The sequence below is a fragment of the Haemorhous mexicanus genome, chromosome 4 (assembly GCF_027477595.1).
Source record: "Haemorhous mexicanus isolate bHaeMex1 chromosome 4, bHaeMex1.pri, whole genome shotgun sequence".
Classification (NCBI taxonomy): Eukaryota; Metazoa; Chordata; class Aves; order Passeriformes; family Fringillidae; genus Haemorhous; species Haemorhous mexicanus.
This window is the reverse complement of record NC_082344.1, coordinates 30,463,071-30,483,414: the sequence shown is the minus strand read 5'-3', so window position 1 is coordinate 30,483,414 and position 20,344 is coordinate 30,463,071. Positions and strand designations below refer to the sequence as shown.

General features: G+C 42.0%; 1 protein-coding gene across 1 annotated transcript in view; it reads right to left on the bottom strand.

Moving 5' to 3' along the window:
- MCUB (mitochondrial calcium uniporter dominant negative subunit beta) overlaps positions 1–16,143 on the bottom strand; it is a 47,119-nt gene extending 30,976 nt beyond the window's left edge. Inside the window, exon 1 of the mRNA XM_059844257.1 lies at positions 15,935–16,143. Within this exon, the coding sequence (XP_059700240.1) occupies positions 15,935–16,033 (99 nt within the window). The 5' untranslated portion in view covers positions 16,034–16,143. The remainder of the gene's footprint in view (positions 1–15,934) is intronic.
- Between the last annotated feature and the right edge of the window lie 4,201 nt (positions 16,144–20,344).

Below are 20,344 nucleotides of genomic sequence, written 5' to 3'. Positions count from 1 at the left end.
CCAGCTGTGCTACATCAACTCTATAGCTCAAACAGAAACTTGTTTTCTGGTGATTCTCAATAAATACTCAATGTATTCTAGTTTCTTTCTTAAAAGAACTGGACATTAACTGGCCTTGCTCAAGAAGCAGGAGCCTTTGCAGTCGCTTCCCTGGAAACCTATATAATCTATGCATGGTTTATTACCTCATTATACCAATGCCTGGAGAAAAATGAGACTCTAAGAGCTATCTGCTGCTGGTAAATATTTAACTACCAGAGCCATGCCAACAGACTTCTCAGCTTGATTCTCCTTAAATTTACTTCAGAATCATGCTTTCCTCATCCCTTATGGCCTGAAGTAGGGAGTGTATCATATTTAGCACCTTTCTCCTCAAGGATGTGAACAGATCCTACTAATATATTATGACACCATTTACTTTAAAATGAACTTCAGTCAGATTATCTCTTCAGATAAAGAATTATCTGAATGTTTGCTCTACACTTGTTGCTTTATAAGCTTCAGCTTCACAGATTAGAAAAACTTTTCCCAACTCTTAACAGAGGGAGAGAACCGTGCTTAGCCTCAGAAATTGTTTGAAGGAGACAGGGGTGCCATTTCACAGTTATGGATGAGGTGTTATCCAGCTGGCCACAGACCAGGGAGATGAAGGGCAGATGTGGAAAAAGTCATCAGGCAATTCCGGGGCCCAGAAGCTAGAGGAAAGAAAAGTATCAAGTGAGCTGCATAGAGCAGCCCCAACCTTTGCACCATTCTGAGGATGCAGACAAGTCCTGGCCACTCTCTGTTCCAGCTGTCTGTTCCAGGCCCACAGCTTCTCACACAGCAAGAACTGCAGAACAAGCCACCTCCTTTTCTATAAGGAATTTGAATGAGAGAGCGGCTGTCATTCTATCACTTCTCCCTTTCTCTTCCTCTTTTCTATCTCTTCAGCCTGTTAAAATTACACTTAGCATATCCAGATGTCCTTAGGAAAAAGTCAGTTGAATCCTCTAAAGCTCTAGTCCTCAGGTCAGCATTCCAAACTGAAAAGACATCACTGGAGCAGCTCACAGAAAAAAACGGGCACCAAAAAACCCTAAAGCTGGAATCACAGGGTCCTATCTAATATGTAAATCTATTTGCTAAGAAAATTGACTACATTCATAAGGATTAGAATGCTACAAAGGCATCAGATCCAAAGGGCCAATATGAAATACACTTCTGGACACATCTGTGGGTCTAAGCAACATTCCAATTTCTTTTTATGCCTTTTATGTGCCACTGCAAAGACAGGACAAAGAAGCTTTCTTTCATAGCTCTTATTTTCAGCAAAAAGCTCTAATTAGACTGTTTTCAGCAGAGAAAAGTTGATAGTTTTAGTTTTTTAAATGAGGATTTCAAACATCATTTATTTCTGTAATTCCAGCTCAACTGTCACCAGCACCATTATAAGAATAATGCCAGGACTGAACTCCCAAATATACCTTCAGATCCATGGCAAGCAGCAGGTCTCATTATTACACCAGCTGTTTTAATTCTGTATTCCACTAAAAACATGAGACTCACACAGCAGGCATTTTATGAGCATGAGTTAAATTTGCTTAGTATTCGCATTAGTAACAACAAAACAGATGATTATGTTGCATTTGGCAGTGGGCAAGGAAAAATAGCTTCCAGTTTGACCTCTGTCCTTTCTACAAAGTAGACATCAGCATCCCATGGTGCTGGTGCAAACAGAAGTGCTGTGGCTAGTGCTGCAGGCCATGCTGGCAGGCTGGTACAGGGCCAGCATCCCAGTGCATCCAGAGTCCCCATCAGCCCCCAGCTCCTGACTCGCACACAGCTCTGCACTGAACAGAAACTGAGAGTCACTGGGGAACACAGAGGCAAGATATTGTCAATTAACTGGCTGGCAGCATCTTTCTTCTTTGAGAGACAGCACCTCTGGCTTCCACTAAGTACCCATCAGAATTCTTAACCGCTGCCTTAAAAAAGAAAAAGACAATTTGACTTGCTAAAAGAAAACCTGACATGCTATTCTTGACAAGCTGCTCACCTGGATTCACAGCATTGCTGATAGATGTTGTAGGTGTCCAGCTGGCTCAAAACCACACTTAGCTCTTGCCTCTGTAATTAAGAACTTAAAGATGCAGTTCTATATTTTTAAAATGTTTTCACATTAGCTCTGCTAAGGCACTGTAAGCATTAAAAAGCACTTACTGATATAGCTATCATCAGGAAACATCTTTACAAAGACAAAGGGTATACTTCTGTGTGAGTGCCTTAGCTATTACTGCTGGCTCAGAAGTATCTAATTAAAAAAAATCCACTAAATTTTTCTTCCCCATTAATTAAAGTCATTAGCTGCAATACAGAAAATGATCAATGAATAGAAATGGAATAGGTTTCCCAGAGAAGTTGTGGATGCCCCATCCCTGGAAGTGTTCAAGGCCAGGTTGGATGGGGCTCTGAGCCCCTCCGTGGTCCAGTGGAAGATGTCCCTGCCCATAGAAGGGGGGTTGGAACTAGAGGATCCTTGAGGTCCCTTCCAACCCAAACCATTAAATGAATCTATGACAGTAATATGCTATTCTAAGTATTTTAAGCCTAGAACTTTCAAAGTAAACAAATAAATATCTCCTGCTTGTCAAAGTGGCCACGAGAAAGATTTATAGTATAGTTACAGCAGCAAAGCCTTTCAGTATAGCAAGAGCTCATATGTACAAAACAGGTAAATAATTACACTGTTTTTCCTTCAAACTAAGATTAACACCAGTTCCTTGGCTTTTTCCAAATCTAGGACTTTGGGTGTTTGTTACATGTTTCAAAAGGCATAAATTTCACATTTTTTTATTTATAATGAATCGTGCTAGTACAATTTATTGACTTCTATTATGTAGGAGAGGCTGAACACTGAAATTGAAAGTATTTTTAATTTTTGAATGTGACCAACAATTACTTTGACAGAAAATACCTGAAAAAATACCAAAGCAATAATCAAACCTCCTTTGCTGTAAAATCCATTTGATGCTGAAACCCATTCCCTTCTGAAACAACACCATTCACATTCTGTCAAGTTAATCCTTAACTTAGGTCACCTAACCTGACCAAGTTAAAAAAATCAAAAATAAAGTCCAATCCCAAAGAGTAAAATATATCCATTGGCAATTCACTGACACACACACTCCAAATCTATTTATGTCAGCCCTTCTGGCATTGCTTGTTTACAGGATAAGACTCTCAGTTTTTATAAAAGAATGTATTATCCTCTTGATTGTGAAAGAGCTTGAAAAAAAACCCCACTATTCAAATCGATCTCAAAGGATCAAATCTCAGTGGAAGGCAAGTACAAAGAATCACAATATTTTATTTAGCAGATAAGTGCCTAAAGTTTCTGAGAAGTTATGACATTAAAGAAAGATACACACAGAAAAATATTCAAGGAGCTGTGTGCCATCAAGTGACTGAAGTGGACACAGACTACATCCATCAGTAGAAATACAGGGAGGAAAAAGGTTTCTGTACTTTATAACCTGCTTTGGTTAAGAATTTTTTTTTGTCTCTGTTACCTTGCAAATTTGACACTTGGACAAAAGGCTGCATCCTGAGGCAAGAGCCTCAAACAAGCACTGGCTCACTGCTCTCTTCCCCAGCCAGTGATTAGGTGCATGCTACATGCCCCCCATACAACACAGAAGGGTTTCTGGTCCAGGTGCACCATCACACTGAGAGGCTGTACGCTGCTTCCAGGTTCACAGCTAGCCTCTCCATATGGACAGCTTTTTCTGGATATTGCAGCCCACTCAGAACAAGACACAGTGAAAAGCATAATCATGCCCACAGAGCCCAATCTGCATATCCAAGACCATCTGCAATATGAAAGCAGACACCCAGGACTATTCCACCTCACCATCCTTCTTAGCGAAATGGAGAAAATGGCATTGGCCAGGCTCTCAGACTGGCTTGTTGCTTTGTTGTCAGGAAGAAAGACAGTGGGAGCTGATCTGAGTTCCCCTCAGTCACACAGTAAAAGGATTCTTGTAAATCTTTCTCACATTATAAAACTTCTTGAGAAGAATGTAGTCTGCAGAAGCTACAGCAACATATTGAATCCTAAAGGCCTTTATTTTTTCCCAGAGTGCAAAATAGTGTCAAGATGGCTTATTAAAACTCTACAAAAATTAGAAAAAATATCTAATCAACAGAAAGTAAGGAATAGAGACTGATAACCATCTTTGCAACATGTCATCCTGGAAGAAAGTACAAGGGAAAATACAGTCATAGTCTCTTTGATACCACAGGATTTCACTGGGATATGGTTTCTCAGTGTTCCTGTTCCAAGAGTGAGGATTTGATATGGATAAACAAACATCATAAAAAAACCTCTTTCCTCACTTGATCAGTATCTGTAGGTTGTTTCCCCCTTATGTTTATTATCTTTTACTCTCTGAATGAGTGAAATTCAGTTTAAACCCTACTGCCGTATTTACCTGTTGCTGCTGCAGGCTCTGAGGCAACATGCAAACACCACTGAAATTTAAACAAAGGCATTAAGTAACACTATCAAAAATAACTTAAACAAGAAGGGATACTCTGAATAGTTAGTTCTGCACTGATCAGGGCTTATAAATACCACAGAGTGCATGTTACAGTAGACAGAGAATGCTACAACCAACCAGCAAAAATGTAGGTGAACTGCTCAGTAAATATTGATGTCTGGGCTAAACATAAGAGTCCATTAATTCTGTGCTTTTACCACTGCCTTGGAATAAGAGTTGTTCCATATTTCTCTTTCTGAATATGTGCTGTTGGGCTTTAAACATATTTCCCTGAAGTCAGACACACTGGATTTTTCTGCTTCCATCAGCGGAAGGCAGACAGGGAGAGGAGCAACAAAGCAGGGAACAAAACTGAAGTTCCTCCAACTGCAGCATCCCCCTGAAGTGGATCCCTTGAGGACACCAAAAACCACATCATGACCCCAACACAGGCTGAGAAAGCAGCACTGCAGAGGTGTGACCCTCACCCCCTCAGCAAGGCTCTGAGCTGCTCTGGAATGAAAGCAGTGAGGTGCCTGGAGCAGGAGCTGGAGGCACACTGAGGGCCAACTGCAGTGGGCTGGTCAGCAATGCTAAGCATGATAAACTGGCATAGGGATTTTTTTAATTTTAAATGACACACACTCTAACTTCAAGAACAGCAAGGGAGGCCTTATGACACCAGCAGCCAACTGATTTAAATAGAATATGCAACCTGCCATCCCAGTTTTGAGTCTGGCTGCAGATAAAAAAAAAAAACAGCAGATAAGATGGATCCCCTGTCAGCTCCAGGCCTAGGAACAGCTGCTGGGTGACTCCCAGAAATTTGCATATGGAGTATTTCAAATTTGTGCCATGGAAATACATTATTATTATTATCATCATCATCATTATTCTCTGGCACACTTGCAGGTAAGATTAACTTGTACCACAGCTGCATGCACTGACCTATGAACCAGCACATTGCTCCTGGTTCCTTCTAGTGGGTCTTGCTGGTCTGACTGCTGCCACAGGGTGCAGTGTCATTTTCTTAAGAGTTCAAGTCCTTGAGCTGTGGAATTACTCATCCAACATCTAAAATCAGAGGCACCACAAAGGTCAAAAGCAGTATCTATTGGTTTGAATTCTAAATGTTGAATGACATTCAAAGTTTTTAGCAGTATATCAATACTCTACATGGGCTTTTTTTTTTAACCTGTTAATAGCTGTTGATAGCTTCTACCTTATTATGTACCTTTATGCAGTTACTTCTTTTATTAGTTATGAGTATTCCTAAGTTCCACAACATCTATTTTACCATATGTCGAGAAAAGAATTAACTACTGATACTTAATGATATGTGAGACAAGTGAGACAAGTGAGACTAATACAAGTGAGACAAGATGAGCTGTAACTGTTAGCAGTAGAGTGCCCAGTTATAAGGTCTTACTTCCCAACAACCCAAAGCTGTATTTGTATTAGAATGCCAGTGAGATCACAGTTTTCATCTGCTGGCTCAGTGGAATCCCCCAAAATAGTTGAGAAAAGTTAACATGGCTATTCCAGAAGGAGAAGTAACCAGGAACTCACGAGGAAACAAGCTACAGATTGTGCAGCATTATGAAATGCTGAAGAATGGCACCACTGTGAGGGTTTGCACAGATTAAAGCTGTATCAGGGTCTGATCTATAGCAAAATACATGCACTTAACACTTCCACTGCCATGAAGAACAGCTTGGGGTCAGTACTCCAAGGACCATGCATGGTTTAATAGGTATAACTCAGTTTTAGAGCCTGGGTTATTTGACATCTCTTTCAATTACTACAGCTCAGTTGTATTTCCAGTGTGCTTAAAGCCACAGGGTACTGCAAGACCAAGCCTGAAACATCAGCCTTCAAACTGCAATCTTCTAAATATGCCTGATTTTATTTTACCAGAAAGGCTACAAACACTGAGCACACACCTTTGGCTTCTGACTGAAGCCCACAGATGTCAATATGAATTACATTTTCATATCCTTTAGCCTATCAAACTCTACGACATCAGATAAAAAATGTTACCGAAAATCACTATAATAAAAAATGCTGAAGAATGATCTCACACCCAAAAGACTAAAATAGAAAAAAAGGCAGACAATTCAGTACAGAAAATTTCAGTCCCTTAACATTAAATTTGAACTAGCCCCAGCTCTGCAAAAAATAACAGCATTACCTGCCTCACAAAAAAACCTTGTTGACTGAAATCCACTGCAGCTACCTGAGAAAGCACATCAGTCAGAGCTGACTGCAAAAGATACTGCTGTGGTACCAATGCCTGGGAACATATTCTGGCAGGAATCTTGTCTCAAAATTTCAATTATAATTATCTTTGTTTAAGTGAATTTCAACTCATCCTAGAGCAGCTCATATCCCAAGTCAACCGAGGGCAAAATCCCCAGGAACCTCCCCATTTTCAACATCACTGCCTCTTTGTGGGGCACTTTTAGCAAGGTTTAGGCCTTGCAGTATTACAGTAAGCACATTATGGCTTTGAAACACTTTTCAAAACCAACCTTTGGCAAACTGCCAGAAGGTGTGCCACAAATATATGTAACCTGATGCCTTAATAGTTCAGGACCCATCTGAAAGCAGTTTTTGGGAAAGCACTAGTAGGAATCCAGGATATTGCCAGCAGCACCTAAGATTAAAAGAGAATGTGTGACCTAAAAGCAAAGCCCCATCTAACAGTCCCATCTAACATGATTCAACCCTGCACTGTATTTGGTTACTGAGCACAAAAGTTCCTCACAAAAGAGCTCCAAGGACTTGATTCAGTTTTCCTGTTTCAACACAGCTGTGGCCATCCAGCAGACAAATGAAAATGGGAAGGCAGGAAAGACATACCCTCTGGCTGCAGGAAAAAAAGTGATTGTTCAAGATCAGTATTTGCTGTGTCTGCATTCCCTCCCTTCCCAAATTTAAGTAGACTTCCTGCCTTTAGTTAGAAGTACTAGCATATATATTGCTCTGGAAAAGTATTTACAGAGCTGTGGGAAGTCCTGATCTCAGCATAAACTTTAAAAACTGATTCTGTCTTTTCAGAAACTGGCAGCTTCCCGGTAGTTTTATCTGGAATTTTCAAATTCTGAAAAGCTGGAGTGAGAGGAGGAGAGGAGCCAGTAAACTGAAATGTATCCACGGAGAAGCAAAGATAAGCTCCACCTTGCCATTTCACAAATATCTCTTCTACCTAAAACACATCAGCTATGCAGACCAGATACACAGCTCTTACAACACAACTGTGAAAAGCAGCTGCCTTTAAGTTCCGACTGTTTTATCTATGTTAAAAGTGTCAAGTATTTACCTGAGCCACTGATCAAGATCCTTGACTTCCAACATTTAGCTGACTCAGCATCACCAGCCTTGAGTCCAGCATTCAGGTCAGCAAGACCACTAACTTCAACTTCTCACACAGCATTTCTTTATAACAGATATATAGCTTCTATATGGCTTATATTTTTGTATTGTAAAGCATTCTTTAAGCTTATTTCCTTGTCAAGGGAAGGGCAGAGGCAGTATCTGTAGGAAATGAAGCTGAGCTACTTTGTGGTTAAGCACTGGGTTTGCCACCTTCTCAAAACACTTTCAGACAGTTCAGCCCATATTTATAGCAATTAACCTGTTAAAACCACATACCTCATGCTAGCCAAAACCTGTGCCCCACTCCCAGATGAATCATCACCTCAGTTCCCAGCCTCTAGCTAGATCAGCCTGGAGATTATCCCACTGCTACAGCCACCTTCCCTCTGTCCCTGTCAGTGCATCCTCCACAGGAGCCACAGCTACAAACCCACACCTGTGCTAGGTTTGCCCCTGGATCAGGACCACTGTCGTGGCCACATCTCCCTTGAGGGACTCCAGCCTACAGGGGCTGGCTGAGGAGCAGCTGAGGACACAAAGGCCCCTAGAAGCATGAATGCTGCTGTGCCTTGGGGGCCTGGCACCTTTATGCTTCTATTTAAAGCAAACACATAAAGGTGTTTTACAAAAGCCTTCCTACCACAGGTAGCACAATGGAAAGTGCTCACAGCTGTGCTGTCACAGGCAGAGAGCAGCTGGTTCAAACAGCAAGTACAGAGTAAAAATAACTAACAGTTTGCATGAGAAGTGCAGGGAGGGTCGGGTCAGGCCCTAGAAAAAAGAAACCTCAAACAAACCCATAGGAATGTTGTTCTGTGAACAGTATGGCATAGGCACTTTGACTACAACCAGTGACTACACCACACAAATAACACTCATCTTGGAGCAGGAGACTGGAACAGGTTGCCCACAGAGGCTGTGGAGTCTCCCTCACTGGAGACATTCAAGAACCATCTGGATGCAATTCTGTGCCATGTGCTCAAGGATGTCCCTTCTGGAGCAAGGAGGCTGGACCAGATGACCCTTTGAGGTACCTTCCAACCTTGAACATTCTGGGATTCTGTGATCTTTTCCTCACCACAGCACTCTGGCCAAAGTGAGATCCTCATGATATATGGAGTTTGATTTGCCAGGAAGAAAGGCAATGTAATTTTTCCTCCACTCTGGCAAACACGATTTACATTTAAGGATGCTTCTGTGATCTCTAAATCAATTTGTAGTCTCTTCAGTCTTAGGTAACAAAGGGGAGATGCTGGGAAGCTGAAATTGCTGCCTACTTTGCAGATAAACAAAATACTTCTTAAAAGAAGATAGTTTATTTCTCTCCATCTGACAGGAATGTGAGGACTGATGTAATTTTGATCAAAAATTACAAGATAGTAAATGTGAAAACAACTACTTCAAAATTGTTTTCGAAGTTGTTCAAAATTTGAAGGAAAAAAGTAAATTATATCTTGCCTGTGTATAATGTACTCAATTTTTCTGTCTCTTTGAAGCACTGCCTGTGCTCATGATGATAAATTCAACTTTTCTAAAGGTATAAATATCACATTTATAGAGTGATAAACATCATTCTTCCATTTCCATTTGAAGAAGTACTGAGTATTTCCTGATCACTAAGGGGAGGTTGTGCTTGCCAGTCCTCATCACACAGGCACCAAGCCTTTTGTTTATCCATGCCCTGACTGCTGACAGCTGACAGTGGCCTGCTTACACCCAGCCTCACTTGAACAAAGGAGAATTAGTTCATGGACAAAAGCTACCATCCTTAGCAGGCAGGCAGCCAAACAATGTTCAATTTAACTTCTCTTCTTCAGCTGCTGTACCACAGAGTCATTCTAACATGAGGAATTTATTTCCTAGCAATGGACCTCTGATCTTCAGAGTATAGATCCATGCTTTCCCAACACCTGGATGGCAGGAATTTCTAGGGACCCAGGACTCAGGCATGAGCTGAGAACAGAACAATTCACAACAGATAACTTGCAGCCTGAAAATTGTCCTCCTCCCAGCTTCCCTATGCAAGTTCACAGAACAAGCAGTTAACTTCAATTCTTTGCTGGGCTGCTCAGATCTGCTCTGAGATACAGAAACAACAAAGTGAGTAGTCATATGAATGGCAGAAGTGACCTTATAAAAAGCCACCTCTTTCCTATGCAAACCTAATGACCAGGTTATTACTCAGTATCTTGACAGCAAGACAAAGAACAAGACACAAACACAGAGAACCTGCCTCTCCCTTTCATCTTTCTGGAAAAGAGCAAAAGACAGAAGAATCCAACCCAGAGCAAGAGCTGCTGATACATACCCTTAACAGACACTTAGTTAACCTCATATTATAAAAAGGTACAGAAGTGACCATAAAACATCTCGGAAAAGTTTACTGCCTTCTCAGATGTAGGGACTTCCCCCAATATGAGCCACCCAAAGAGAAATTCACCTTTGATGCTGTTTCCTAAGAATGTCTTCAGGGTGAAGATGATCCTAAAGAAAGCAAGCCCAACTCAGGCACAGCTACTCCATTCATTTTCCTTCAGATCATTCTGCCTCAGTGGGAAGGGGGAACTGAAAATTTTGCTGTTTAACTAGATATTGAGAACAGGTGTGCTGTTTGCTTCTTTGATGCCAGAAGTCTCACAGTGTAAGGAGGACTTCCGGAGGGGAAAGCCTCAGTACAAAAAAAGCAAAAACCAAAATACAAACATCTCTATTTCCCTTTCCCTCTTCTCCTATCCCTTCAGAAAGATATTATAAACTCTAGGACAAGGTCTACATTTTTGCCCTATAAACTTTCAAACACCAAAATGTAAAAAGAAAAAAAATCAGAAGAGACTTGTATTCTTAAAACAAGGTTTGTCAACAGCCTTAAGTGCTCAGCACTTCAGTGATTTGTGGTAAATCTTCAGAGCACCTCAGACAATTGCAAAACAATTTTCTCAGACATCCTCTAGAGGTTTAGTACTATTTTTTTTTTGCAGGTATAAAGATTGTGAGTGAAGTCTTTTAGCACACTTGCTAAGAGTGCTGAAAGGAACAGTGCCAGACTTAGCTTCATCTCATGAGCAACAAAAATTTATAATTACATCATTGTTTGTATGATCACAGCATCCACTGCAAATGAAATCACAGCATCATTTTCTGTCACCTACTTTATTAATCATGGAGCACCCAATACAGGTATCACCTTATGACTATTTCTACCCCCATTCTAAATAAAATATTTTTTTAAAAGTCACTATCAACAGGAAGTTATATAAATTTTCATTTTCCTTTAAAACAAACCTGTTGAATATATTTGGAGTAATGTACTTCCCAAACTTTGGGAAGCACAGTCTGTACTCTACACTCCTACATCATATATGAGAAAGCTCTTCGAGAAATCTGTTTAAAAATTACACAGATTTTGCTATGGACAATAATGTTAGACCAGCATTTCAGTTTTCTTTACATTTCCTGCAACACCACACAGCCTTGACTTAGCACACAAAAGCTCTAACTTCCTTAGGCTTGTGATGCTGAAGAGAATGATCACATTCTTTCCAGCCTTCCAAGAGCTGGTTTTCATTTCCTTTCCTTAGGAACTGCCATATTCCCACAACCACCAAAGACACACATCTGCTGACACTCAGAGTAGGCAAAAAAAGCAACACAGTGCAAGAAAAGCTGATTTGATCTACACATTCCAATTAGCTGCTTTTATGTCAATTGCCCCACTGGAAAACAACACCATGAATTTGAAGACTCACTGTTGATGTGTGTTTCAAAGCCTGAGTGAGGCTGGTTTTTAGAAATTTCCCAAACCTCTAGGGGAATGAGTGTCTTGCAGGTAATTGCATGTGCACATACAAGAGTATCTCACAGCCCACTACGTAACTACAGCATCTGTACTGGAGAGGGAAGACACAGCAAAACAGTTCATGGGAGTACCTGCAGAAGTACAAAGAGAGATTAATTTCTGTGCTATGTATTGCATCTCTCCCCAGAAGTGTATTTATCAGGGAAAATGGAGCCATCTCCCAGCTGCCAGACGAGAAGAGACAACAGCAAATGACTAGCAGCCATTCCCAATGCCACCCTGTTATTCTGGCACAGACAAAGCAGCAAAATCAAAAAAATGAACTTGCTGAGACAGGAAAATTTTTTGCAGCAGAAGCATCAGAGATCTTCTAAATATGTTTTTCTAAGACATTCAGAAATTAGTATTTGAAAGAGTGAACAGTACTTCCATAAACAAACAGTTCAGCAATTTGTATGTTTTAGTTGACATATGCCAGTATGAGCAGGAGGCTTCTGTTTAGGAAAGATCTGGATCAACAAGCTAACTTTTGTTGCACCAGGCTTTCAAAGTGGAGGAAAGACAAGGGAAAACACGCCCAGCGGCCATAAATTACTCCCAGTTCTTGGCTCCAATTAGATATCAATTTCCAAAGGACTTAAGTGGGCTGAAAAGAAAAACTAGAGACTCAAACCACAGTTATGTGAAATATTTGGCTGCATAAGAAATTCAATGACAACCTACTTCTCTGTTGTTGTCTGGGATGTCCTGGGGTTGCTGTTTGTCAGAATATCTTAGAAATCCCAGCAGTAGGTCATATGCAAAAGAGAAAGAGGCAAAATTAAAAACCTCCATGGAAATATCCTGAGGCTATTAAGGACCCATTCAGATCCTTGCTTATAAGACTGTATAAAACTCAGAGACAAACTGGATAGGTGTAATGCGAGGAGAATTATGGTGACTTGAGAGTAAGAATTACTATAAAAACTAACAGGAAGGACAGGAAAAAAGTTCAAGCTAGTCTGAGGAACTGGGTAGTCAAAAACGTATCAGCTGAAAGCACTGAATAAAATATTTTTTGGCAGATATGGATGACTTTGGGAACTGACCAAAAAAAAAAAGCCCCAAAACAAAACCCTCACTACTCTGCTTTCTGCAGATAAACCCAATGACTCTCCTACTGGTTGCAGTTTGCAGCTAGGAAGAAAATTCCCCTCAGCAACAAGCATATGCAATATCCCAATCAAGGAAGAAAATAAATCCATAATGTTTTTCACAGAAACCTTTGCAATTTGCTCTTGCCAGCTTACACACGATCTTTCCCGTTGCCAATATATGCCAGAGGCACAGTTTTAAGAGAATTTTGTTCATAGAAATGGTATGTATTCTAAATTAATGATGCTAAATAAAGGTACATTTTGAAAACAATTCAAGTTTTGCCATTTTACTTCCCTCACTAATACTTGCTCAAGGCAAGCCCTGCCTTTTGCAGAGGAAATGTCACGATTCCAGCACCTTCACACAGGACAGAAACAGTTTTAGCAAGACACAGGGCTGAGTGACCTCAAAGAAACCTGGTTTTAAGCTAAGAAAAACCCTGTAAGCCAGACTTCTTCATTTCCCATGGTTGCCACCCATCCTGAGCGATGCAGGCATGCTGGTAGAGATCTCCATAGCACAGACTAAACTAGAAATTTCACTTACGTGAATGGCCATAAAAAGAAACACAATTTTAGACCAGTAGGATTCAGCACTATAGAGAAACTAACCAGGACCATCTGAAAAAATAAAAATTAAATCCAGTCCCTTCAATGTTTCCTGGCTTAGAAGGTTTATGAATTAAAAAAAAAAAAAAAACCAACAAAAGCTGCAGTAATTTAAAGCCTTGATTCTGTGTTAACAAATGCATTCTCCATTGAGATACGGTGAGGGGAGATGTTCCTCGTGGAGAGCAGTGCAAGCAGGGCATTTCTTTCAGCGTGAGCTGCAGGAGTTAAAACATGCAAGTCAAGAGGAAGCAAAAGAGTTGGCAACCTTTAGGTTTCACCACATGCAAAATAACTGCAGAATTACAAATCTGGGACTCTAGCAAAATGAACTGCAGCCTTTGGGGAATGAAATTATGCGTAATAAGAATGCCTGTCCAAAGAATACAATATAATATGCTTCAATTATTTTGAAAAACTGCCTATGCTGCTAAGCCCTTTTCTCTTTTGCACATAGCCTGCTGTCCAGATTTCTCACACATTCTTGTCAAAGCACCAATCCCAGGACATCCCAGGCAGCTAGAGTCTGTCTAACAACTAACCACTTTAAATACAGAAAGACCCACCTAACAAAAACCTCAATTTTACAAAATGCAGAATTTGTATAAGCATCCCTCTGAAAGGCAAAGCAGCTAACAACAGCTTTAGGAAGAGCTGTAGTTCTCGTTTAAAAGTGGAGCTGAGAAACTAATGATTCAGGATACAGCTCCTTAGGACAGCAATCCCTGCTGTAATCCTGAAAACCTGAAAAAAATTACACTGAATTAGCAATAATGGCTCTTTTATCCCCACAGGTGTGTAATTATTAGTCAAAAACACAGCACACAAACACACTGTGCATTCACACACCTGGCCATTAACACCTGAGTAACACGCAGTATGTGATGACCAAGTGCACATCCTACTACATGGGGTAGTCACTGAAGTACCACCTCCAGCTATATGAGTGGAAACTCCAGTCAAGGCCCTAAAAGGCACAAGGGCAGACTGATTCCCATCACCAAACACAGCATGAAACAAGCTGCACAGACCATAAAAAGTATTGTATATTAATTTATTCCAAAAATTTCCACTTATTTAATAAACCAAATCTTGTATTAAACACTCTTCCCAATTAGATTTTTCCTCACCATTACAACATCCCTCTGCTTCACCTATTTGATGCATGAATTTAATTCCCATCCCAATGCATGTCACTGTCGTTCCATCCCTCAAAGTAACAGACACGATCATTTTTTTGCTCTTTCTTATTATGACAGTGGTGCCAAAGTAAGAGCTTTTCCTCCTCCACCTCCTCCTTCTCCTCTCATTTTTGGTGTCTCTTCTTAAAGCTTTATCAGCTTTCAGTCTCGATTTAGAGCCTTAGAAAAGCACGAAGCTTGTCTGCAAAGCAGTACCCTGGAGAAGTTAGAGGTGGCAAACTGAATAGGTAGTGTCAGTGTGAGCTGAATGACAGTGTAAACGCTCTCAGCGAGGTAAAAGGTGTTTTCAGCACACCCCACTAAAACCTCAGATTAAGGAGGCTAAGTCAATATTTACCTTAAATTCCCTACTTGGATGTCCTCATATACCATGATGCATGAGAAAGCAAAGAAGGGGCTATTCGCATTAAGGGATGTGGGGCAAATTAATGCAATGGAATTTTGTAATAGGCTTTTCGAATGATTTGAGGAAAAAAAAATATTGGGGAAAAATAGAAAGTTCATTTCGTACAACTCCACTCCACCCATGCCGCAGGCTTCGAGACACGGGTTGTGGAAGCTGCTCAGTAAGAAGCGCCAGATCGCCCTGGACTTCCTTCTGTCACCACACACACCCCAGCAACTTCCTTGCCATGGGAGGGCCCCCGACACAGGGACGGGGTTCTGTCGTGTTCCATCACAGCAGTTATTTCCAAGCATAAACATGGCATATCTCTATTGTTAAGAACTTTAAAAAAAGGACTGAATTGCCTCCTCTCCCAGCAATTAGGAGTCGCTCAGGACTCAGTATCCCACTATCCTATCTGCGCCAGCAGATCTTTAAATCCATCGTGCGTTGGTTTGTCTGTATTGCTCCTAATCACAGAACCTCTGGGACTTCTGCAAGCCCGGAGAAGCTCAAAGGCAGGTGGACTTCAGCACTTCACGTACAGAGCGGCGGCAGCAGCAGCAGCACCGCGACAGCCCGCAAGCGAAACTTTTTGCGCCCTGGCGTTTCACTCCTCGCTGTTTACGGAGCAGCCCGTGAGTCACCGGGGCAGAGCCCCCGGCTCCTGCCGCCCGTGAGTCACCGCGCCCCGCCGGGCACGGCCCGGGGCGAGCGAGGGGAGCGGCGGAACCCGGCAGCCCGTGGGGCCCCAGCCCGGCCGGGGGGACACCTGCCCCAAGCTCCGTCCCCCTGCGCCCCCGCCGCACCCCGGGGCACAGGCGGGCGAGGCGCCAGCAGCCCTGAGGGGCAATTCCGCCTCTTCCCGCCGCTGTCCCGCGGGGATCCTCCCCCGCTCCCCGTCTTACCTGAGGCGCCGAGGGCGGCGGGCAGCCTTCCCGCCTGCCCAGCAGCACCGGGAGCTGCCGCCGACCGCTGCGCAGCGCCCGGCCCAGCCCCGCCAGCATGGTCCTGCACCTCCGCCTCCTCCTGCCCCGGCGGGCTGCGGCCCCTGCGGCCTGAGCCTCGGGCCAGGCAGCGCCGCTGCCGCGCTGGGCGTGGGCGAGCCCGAGCGCACGGAGGGCGGCTCCGCCGGCGGCCGGGGCGGTGTGTGCGCCTTCCCTCGGCCCCTTCCCGCCCGCCGCCGGAGGGGCCGGGCTGGGCTGGGCTGGGCTGTGCCGCTCCCTCCGTCCCGCGGCTCGGGCGGTCCCCGGCGGCGGCGATGCGCTGCTGCCCGGCCGGGAGCTGCTCTCGCCCCGCCGTGCCCAACGCACCGCCCTTTGCTTACAGGTGCTGGCACCCCTCCTCCGCGTCGTTCTCCTTATAACTGAAACGGGTTTTCTATACAAAAATTTTCAAATAGGCATTAATGCCTGTCTTACCAGAACATATGGCTTTTCTGTCGTTGAGTATTGCCTTTTTTTTTGAGGAACGGAACTATCGCTGTTCCTGGGTTTCGGTGAAATAAACACATTCAGGTACCACCGAAACGAACAGCAAAGCAACGGAACACGCTCTCGTAGTTAGTCAGTTTATGTGAGAGTTTTGTTTACAGCAGTAGAGCAACTAGCAAGGCTCAGCGTGTTCCTGTTCAGTCATTTGTTGGGTATCGCCTCGATGCCCACAAACGCAGGTTTTCAAGTTCAGTACAAACCGCTGAAGCACATCAGACCCTCGGCACAGCGTCAGGGAAACGTACCGGGAAGCTTTGTTGTATTCCTCTGCTTTCTCCGCCCTTGATGGTGTTCCTCCAAAGCAATACTGCACAAAACAAAATCTTCCCCGAGGATGTGAAAAGGGTCTTAGAAAATGGGCTGCTGTAGAGCTGAAAGTGCCACCGTCATGGAAAAACTCTGCAACTGCACACTTGGTGGCTCAAGGGGACTAAATAAGTCCCCACTTGCGTTATCTTCTGAGCTCTGGAACAGAAACCTCCAGCAGCTTAGACCTGAGGTCACGTAGACATTCACTCACATTTCAGGGCTACTGTGATCTATTAAAATGAATGTGATCCCAGGAAACAGTAGAAGAGCAGCTGTGCTGTTAGCAGGCACTGACTCCCAAAGGTATCAATTTGTCATACAATCACTATTAGTATTTACTGTAGAAAAAATTCTCTGAGTTTTTTTTAATAATTTCCCTTTGCAAAACTAAAAGTTAATTTCTCAACCTTATGTATTTTATAACATAATTTATATTAGGATCCACAAAATTCCCAAAGGTGAAATAAGGATTAAATGGTTAGCTATATTAATTCAAGATGTAATATTTATGGTTTTATCAAGCAAAGGTAATTAGGCCATGGCTTTCTTTTTTTTTTTTTTTTTTTTTTATACTTCTACCACATAATGATGGCTTTATCAAAGTTTTCTTTGGAGAGGAAAAACAATGTCAGTACTAGAAAACATAATTTAATTTTGGTCATTGTTCAATGCTGTATTTATTTTTTGTACTTTGGTTTCAAAAGTTGATAGGGAGCAAAGAAGCACTGATGCTCACAGGAACTTGTGGATGTTAACTTATGGAGGGGACTGGGAAACAAGGCTTGTATTTTTATATACAGGCAGGAGAATTAAGAGAACATTAGTCACTGCCAAGTTTGAAAAGGTGACTTTGATGCTTTGAAAAACCTATCCTAAATTTACCTTTCACACCTGTGCGTCTCATGAGGCAACTCCTGCTTTTCTGGCTAAGCAACATGCTTTGTGTCTTACAGTTTCCACTGTAAATACTCCCTGTTCACTGTAACTTAGTTGGGTTTTTTAAAACGATATCTCAAAATGCATTTTCTTGTAGTTTAGGTCTAAATTAATGTCATCTATAACCAACACTTGACAAAGAAAACTCTGCATAAAATTATCATGGTATTTATCTGTTCATAACCCCTGAGTACCATACAAACAAATATTGCTATGAAACATCACTGTGGGCACAGACACCATTAAAATCCCTAAACAATGGAGCGAAAGGCAAAGTTTCTAGAGTGTAACTGCTAAAACAGGGCCTCAACCTGGAGTGTGTTCAAGTGGGATAACTTTTAGCTAGTTCCCAAATTTTTGCCTGTTCCTCTCTCCCCCCGATGCTTACAGTAGTTGGTAACAAGAAGGTAAATTATATTAACCTGCAACTATCTTTGAAGGAGTTTTCTTGTTCTGTGAGGTGCAGATTCATCTCTTCCCTTCTGGTATCTATGTGCTCTGCCAATAAGAAACAGCACTTCAAGGGAAGTGACTTAGGCATGCACAGCATCCGGGTTCTCTTCATATCAGTCAGACATGACTGACCCCAGATCCAATAAGAAAATTACTAGGAAAACAAGCAGATTATTACAGACTTAAGACTTATGTTTCAAGTTATATTTTATGGGGTATTTTTTAAGGACAAAGCTATTTACTAAAAGAAAGCCAGAAGAAGTTCTAGGGAAGCCTGAAACTAAGGGGGAATAAGAGGGACCCTGATGCTTCCAAGTGGAGAGGGGTCTGTCTTTTAAGTTTCATAAATTTCAAAACAAACTTTAAGATATGACAGAAGGACACAAATAACCTTTTGAATTAAAAAAAAAGTTTTCCTGTGCCAAATAGCAAGCCAAGAAGTGGGTCCTAACATGCCTCACCTACTGGATTGTCAGAAACACATGCCTGCAAGAGCAGAGATCACCCTCACCACAGAGAGGAACATGACTGAAGGTGATATGCATTATATTTCAAATCTGTACAGAAAGGAAAGGCACACAGATTTTGGGTAATGAAGGTGATCACCTTCATTAGCCAGCTATAGAAGTCCAATGACAACTTTGATCAGGATCCCAATTATAGAATGATGTTCTTACCACTCAAGGAAACAAATATGATCAGATGTAACTTCAGCCATGATTACAGGGAAGCCCTTTTCCTAATCCTCTGACTTGTTTAGTTCATCACAGTTCTGTAAATGCTTCGGTTTTTGTTCACCGGTACTTTTCCAGACCTTGTGGGTAAGGGAGAGATAGCAGAAAAAATCTGATGACAAGACTTAAAACTCCCCCAACAATACCAAACCCACAGCAGAAAGTTTGAAGTTCTCTCTGTAAGGCTGTTCTGTTCTGTTCTGTTCTGTTCTGTTCTGTTCTATTCTATTCTATTCTATTCCATTCCATTCCATTCCATTCCATTCCATTCCATTCTCCTTCAGTGAGCAGGATTCAGCATACTCCTGGGACAAAATTTTCCAATGCCTCTTACTTGAAAACCAACAGCTACAGGTTTTTCTTTTTAACTCTTGCACACTACAGTTCAAAACAGAAAATGTAATGCCATAGAAGAAAATTCTGAGATATCTCCCAAAAAACATGTCTATACTCGAATTTATCCTGTGTCTGGTGATGAAAAGTTGCTGCAAAATCTCTCCTCTTCAGCAGCAAATATAAGATCTCAAGCCTTGCTTGCAGAACTCGAGGTAAGGTCATTTACAAGTCATTAGTAAACAGCCTGAATTTTCCCAAAAGTCTCAAGAATGAAACCCAAACTCCCATATTTTCATGAAGAGGGGAGCACTTCTGGACATGGTATCAGCAATGTGCCATTCAGTGTAAAGACAAGAGTTTTTCACCAGGGAAAAATTATGTTCTCTCCCATGACACAGAGCAAAAAAAATCTCTCTTCAAGGTATAAAAGAAGAGTTCATTGCGAAATATTACCTCTGCCAGTACTAATATACTAGTCCTCCTGCTCTACTAAAGAAAGAATGAGATGAGACCTATCACTGCCCGGCACAGAACACAAACAAAAGATCTGGGTTATTTATAGAGCAGGGGATCATGCCAGTAAGATTTCCTAAATAAACTGCTCTAAGGCATGACGTCACATGGGAAAATACCTGGACACCAATTACACAGAGAAAGTCTTACTCAAGGCAGAAGTGCTTAGAGGTGGAGGCTCATAAAACACACTTTTATTACAGTGTTGCCAGGCTGTCTAAATCATACTGGAGTATTAAGTCAGTAAAGCAGGGACCCAAATCACAGTTAAAGGGTGATGGCATCATCTCCCTATTCTGAATCTTTTTACAGTGTGTCCCTTCTTATTTAGACTTTCTGATATGCTTCCTCTGGCTTGTAAATATATCTTTGAAGTGGTTACATGACTGTGGATGGAGGGAGCTGGTAGGATAGTGGGGAGACAAGGCAGAACATCCCTTCTAGCTGCCACTGCACAGGGAAATTAGACTAATCTGCCTCAGGTGCCACAGCTCCAGGGAGAAACACACAACAAACAGGCCAGAAAGATATGGGTGGAGACCTC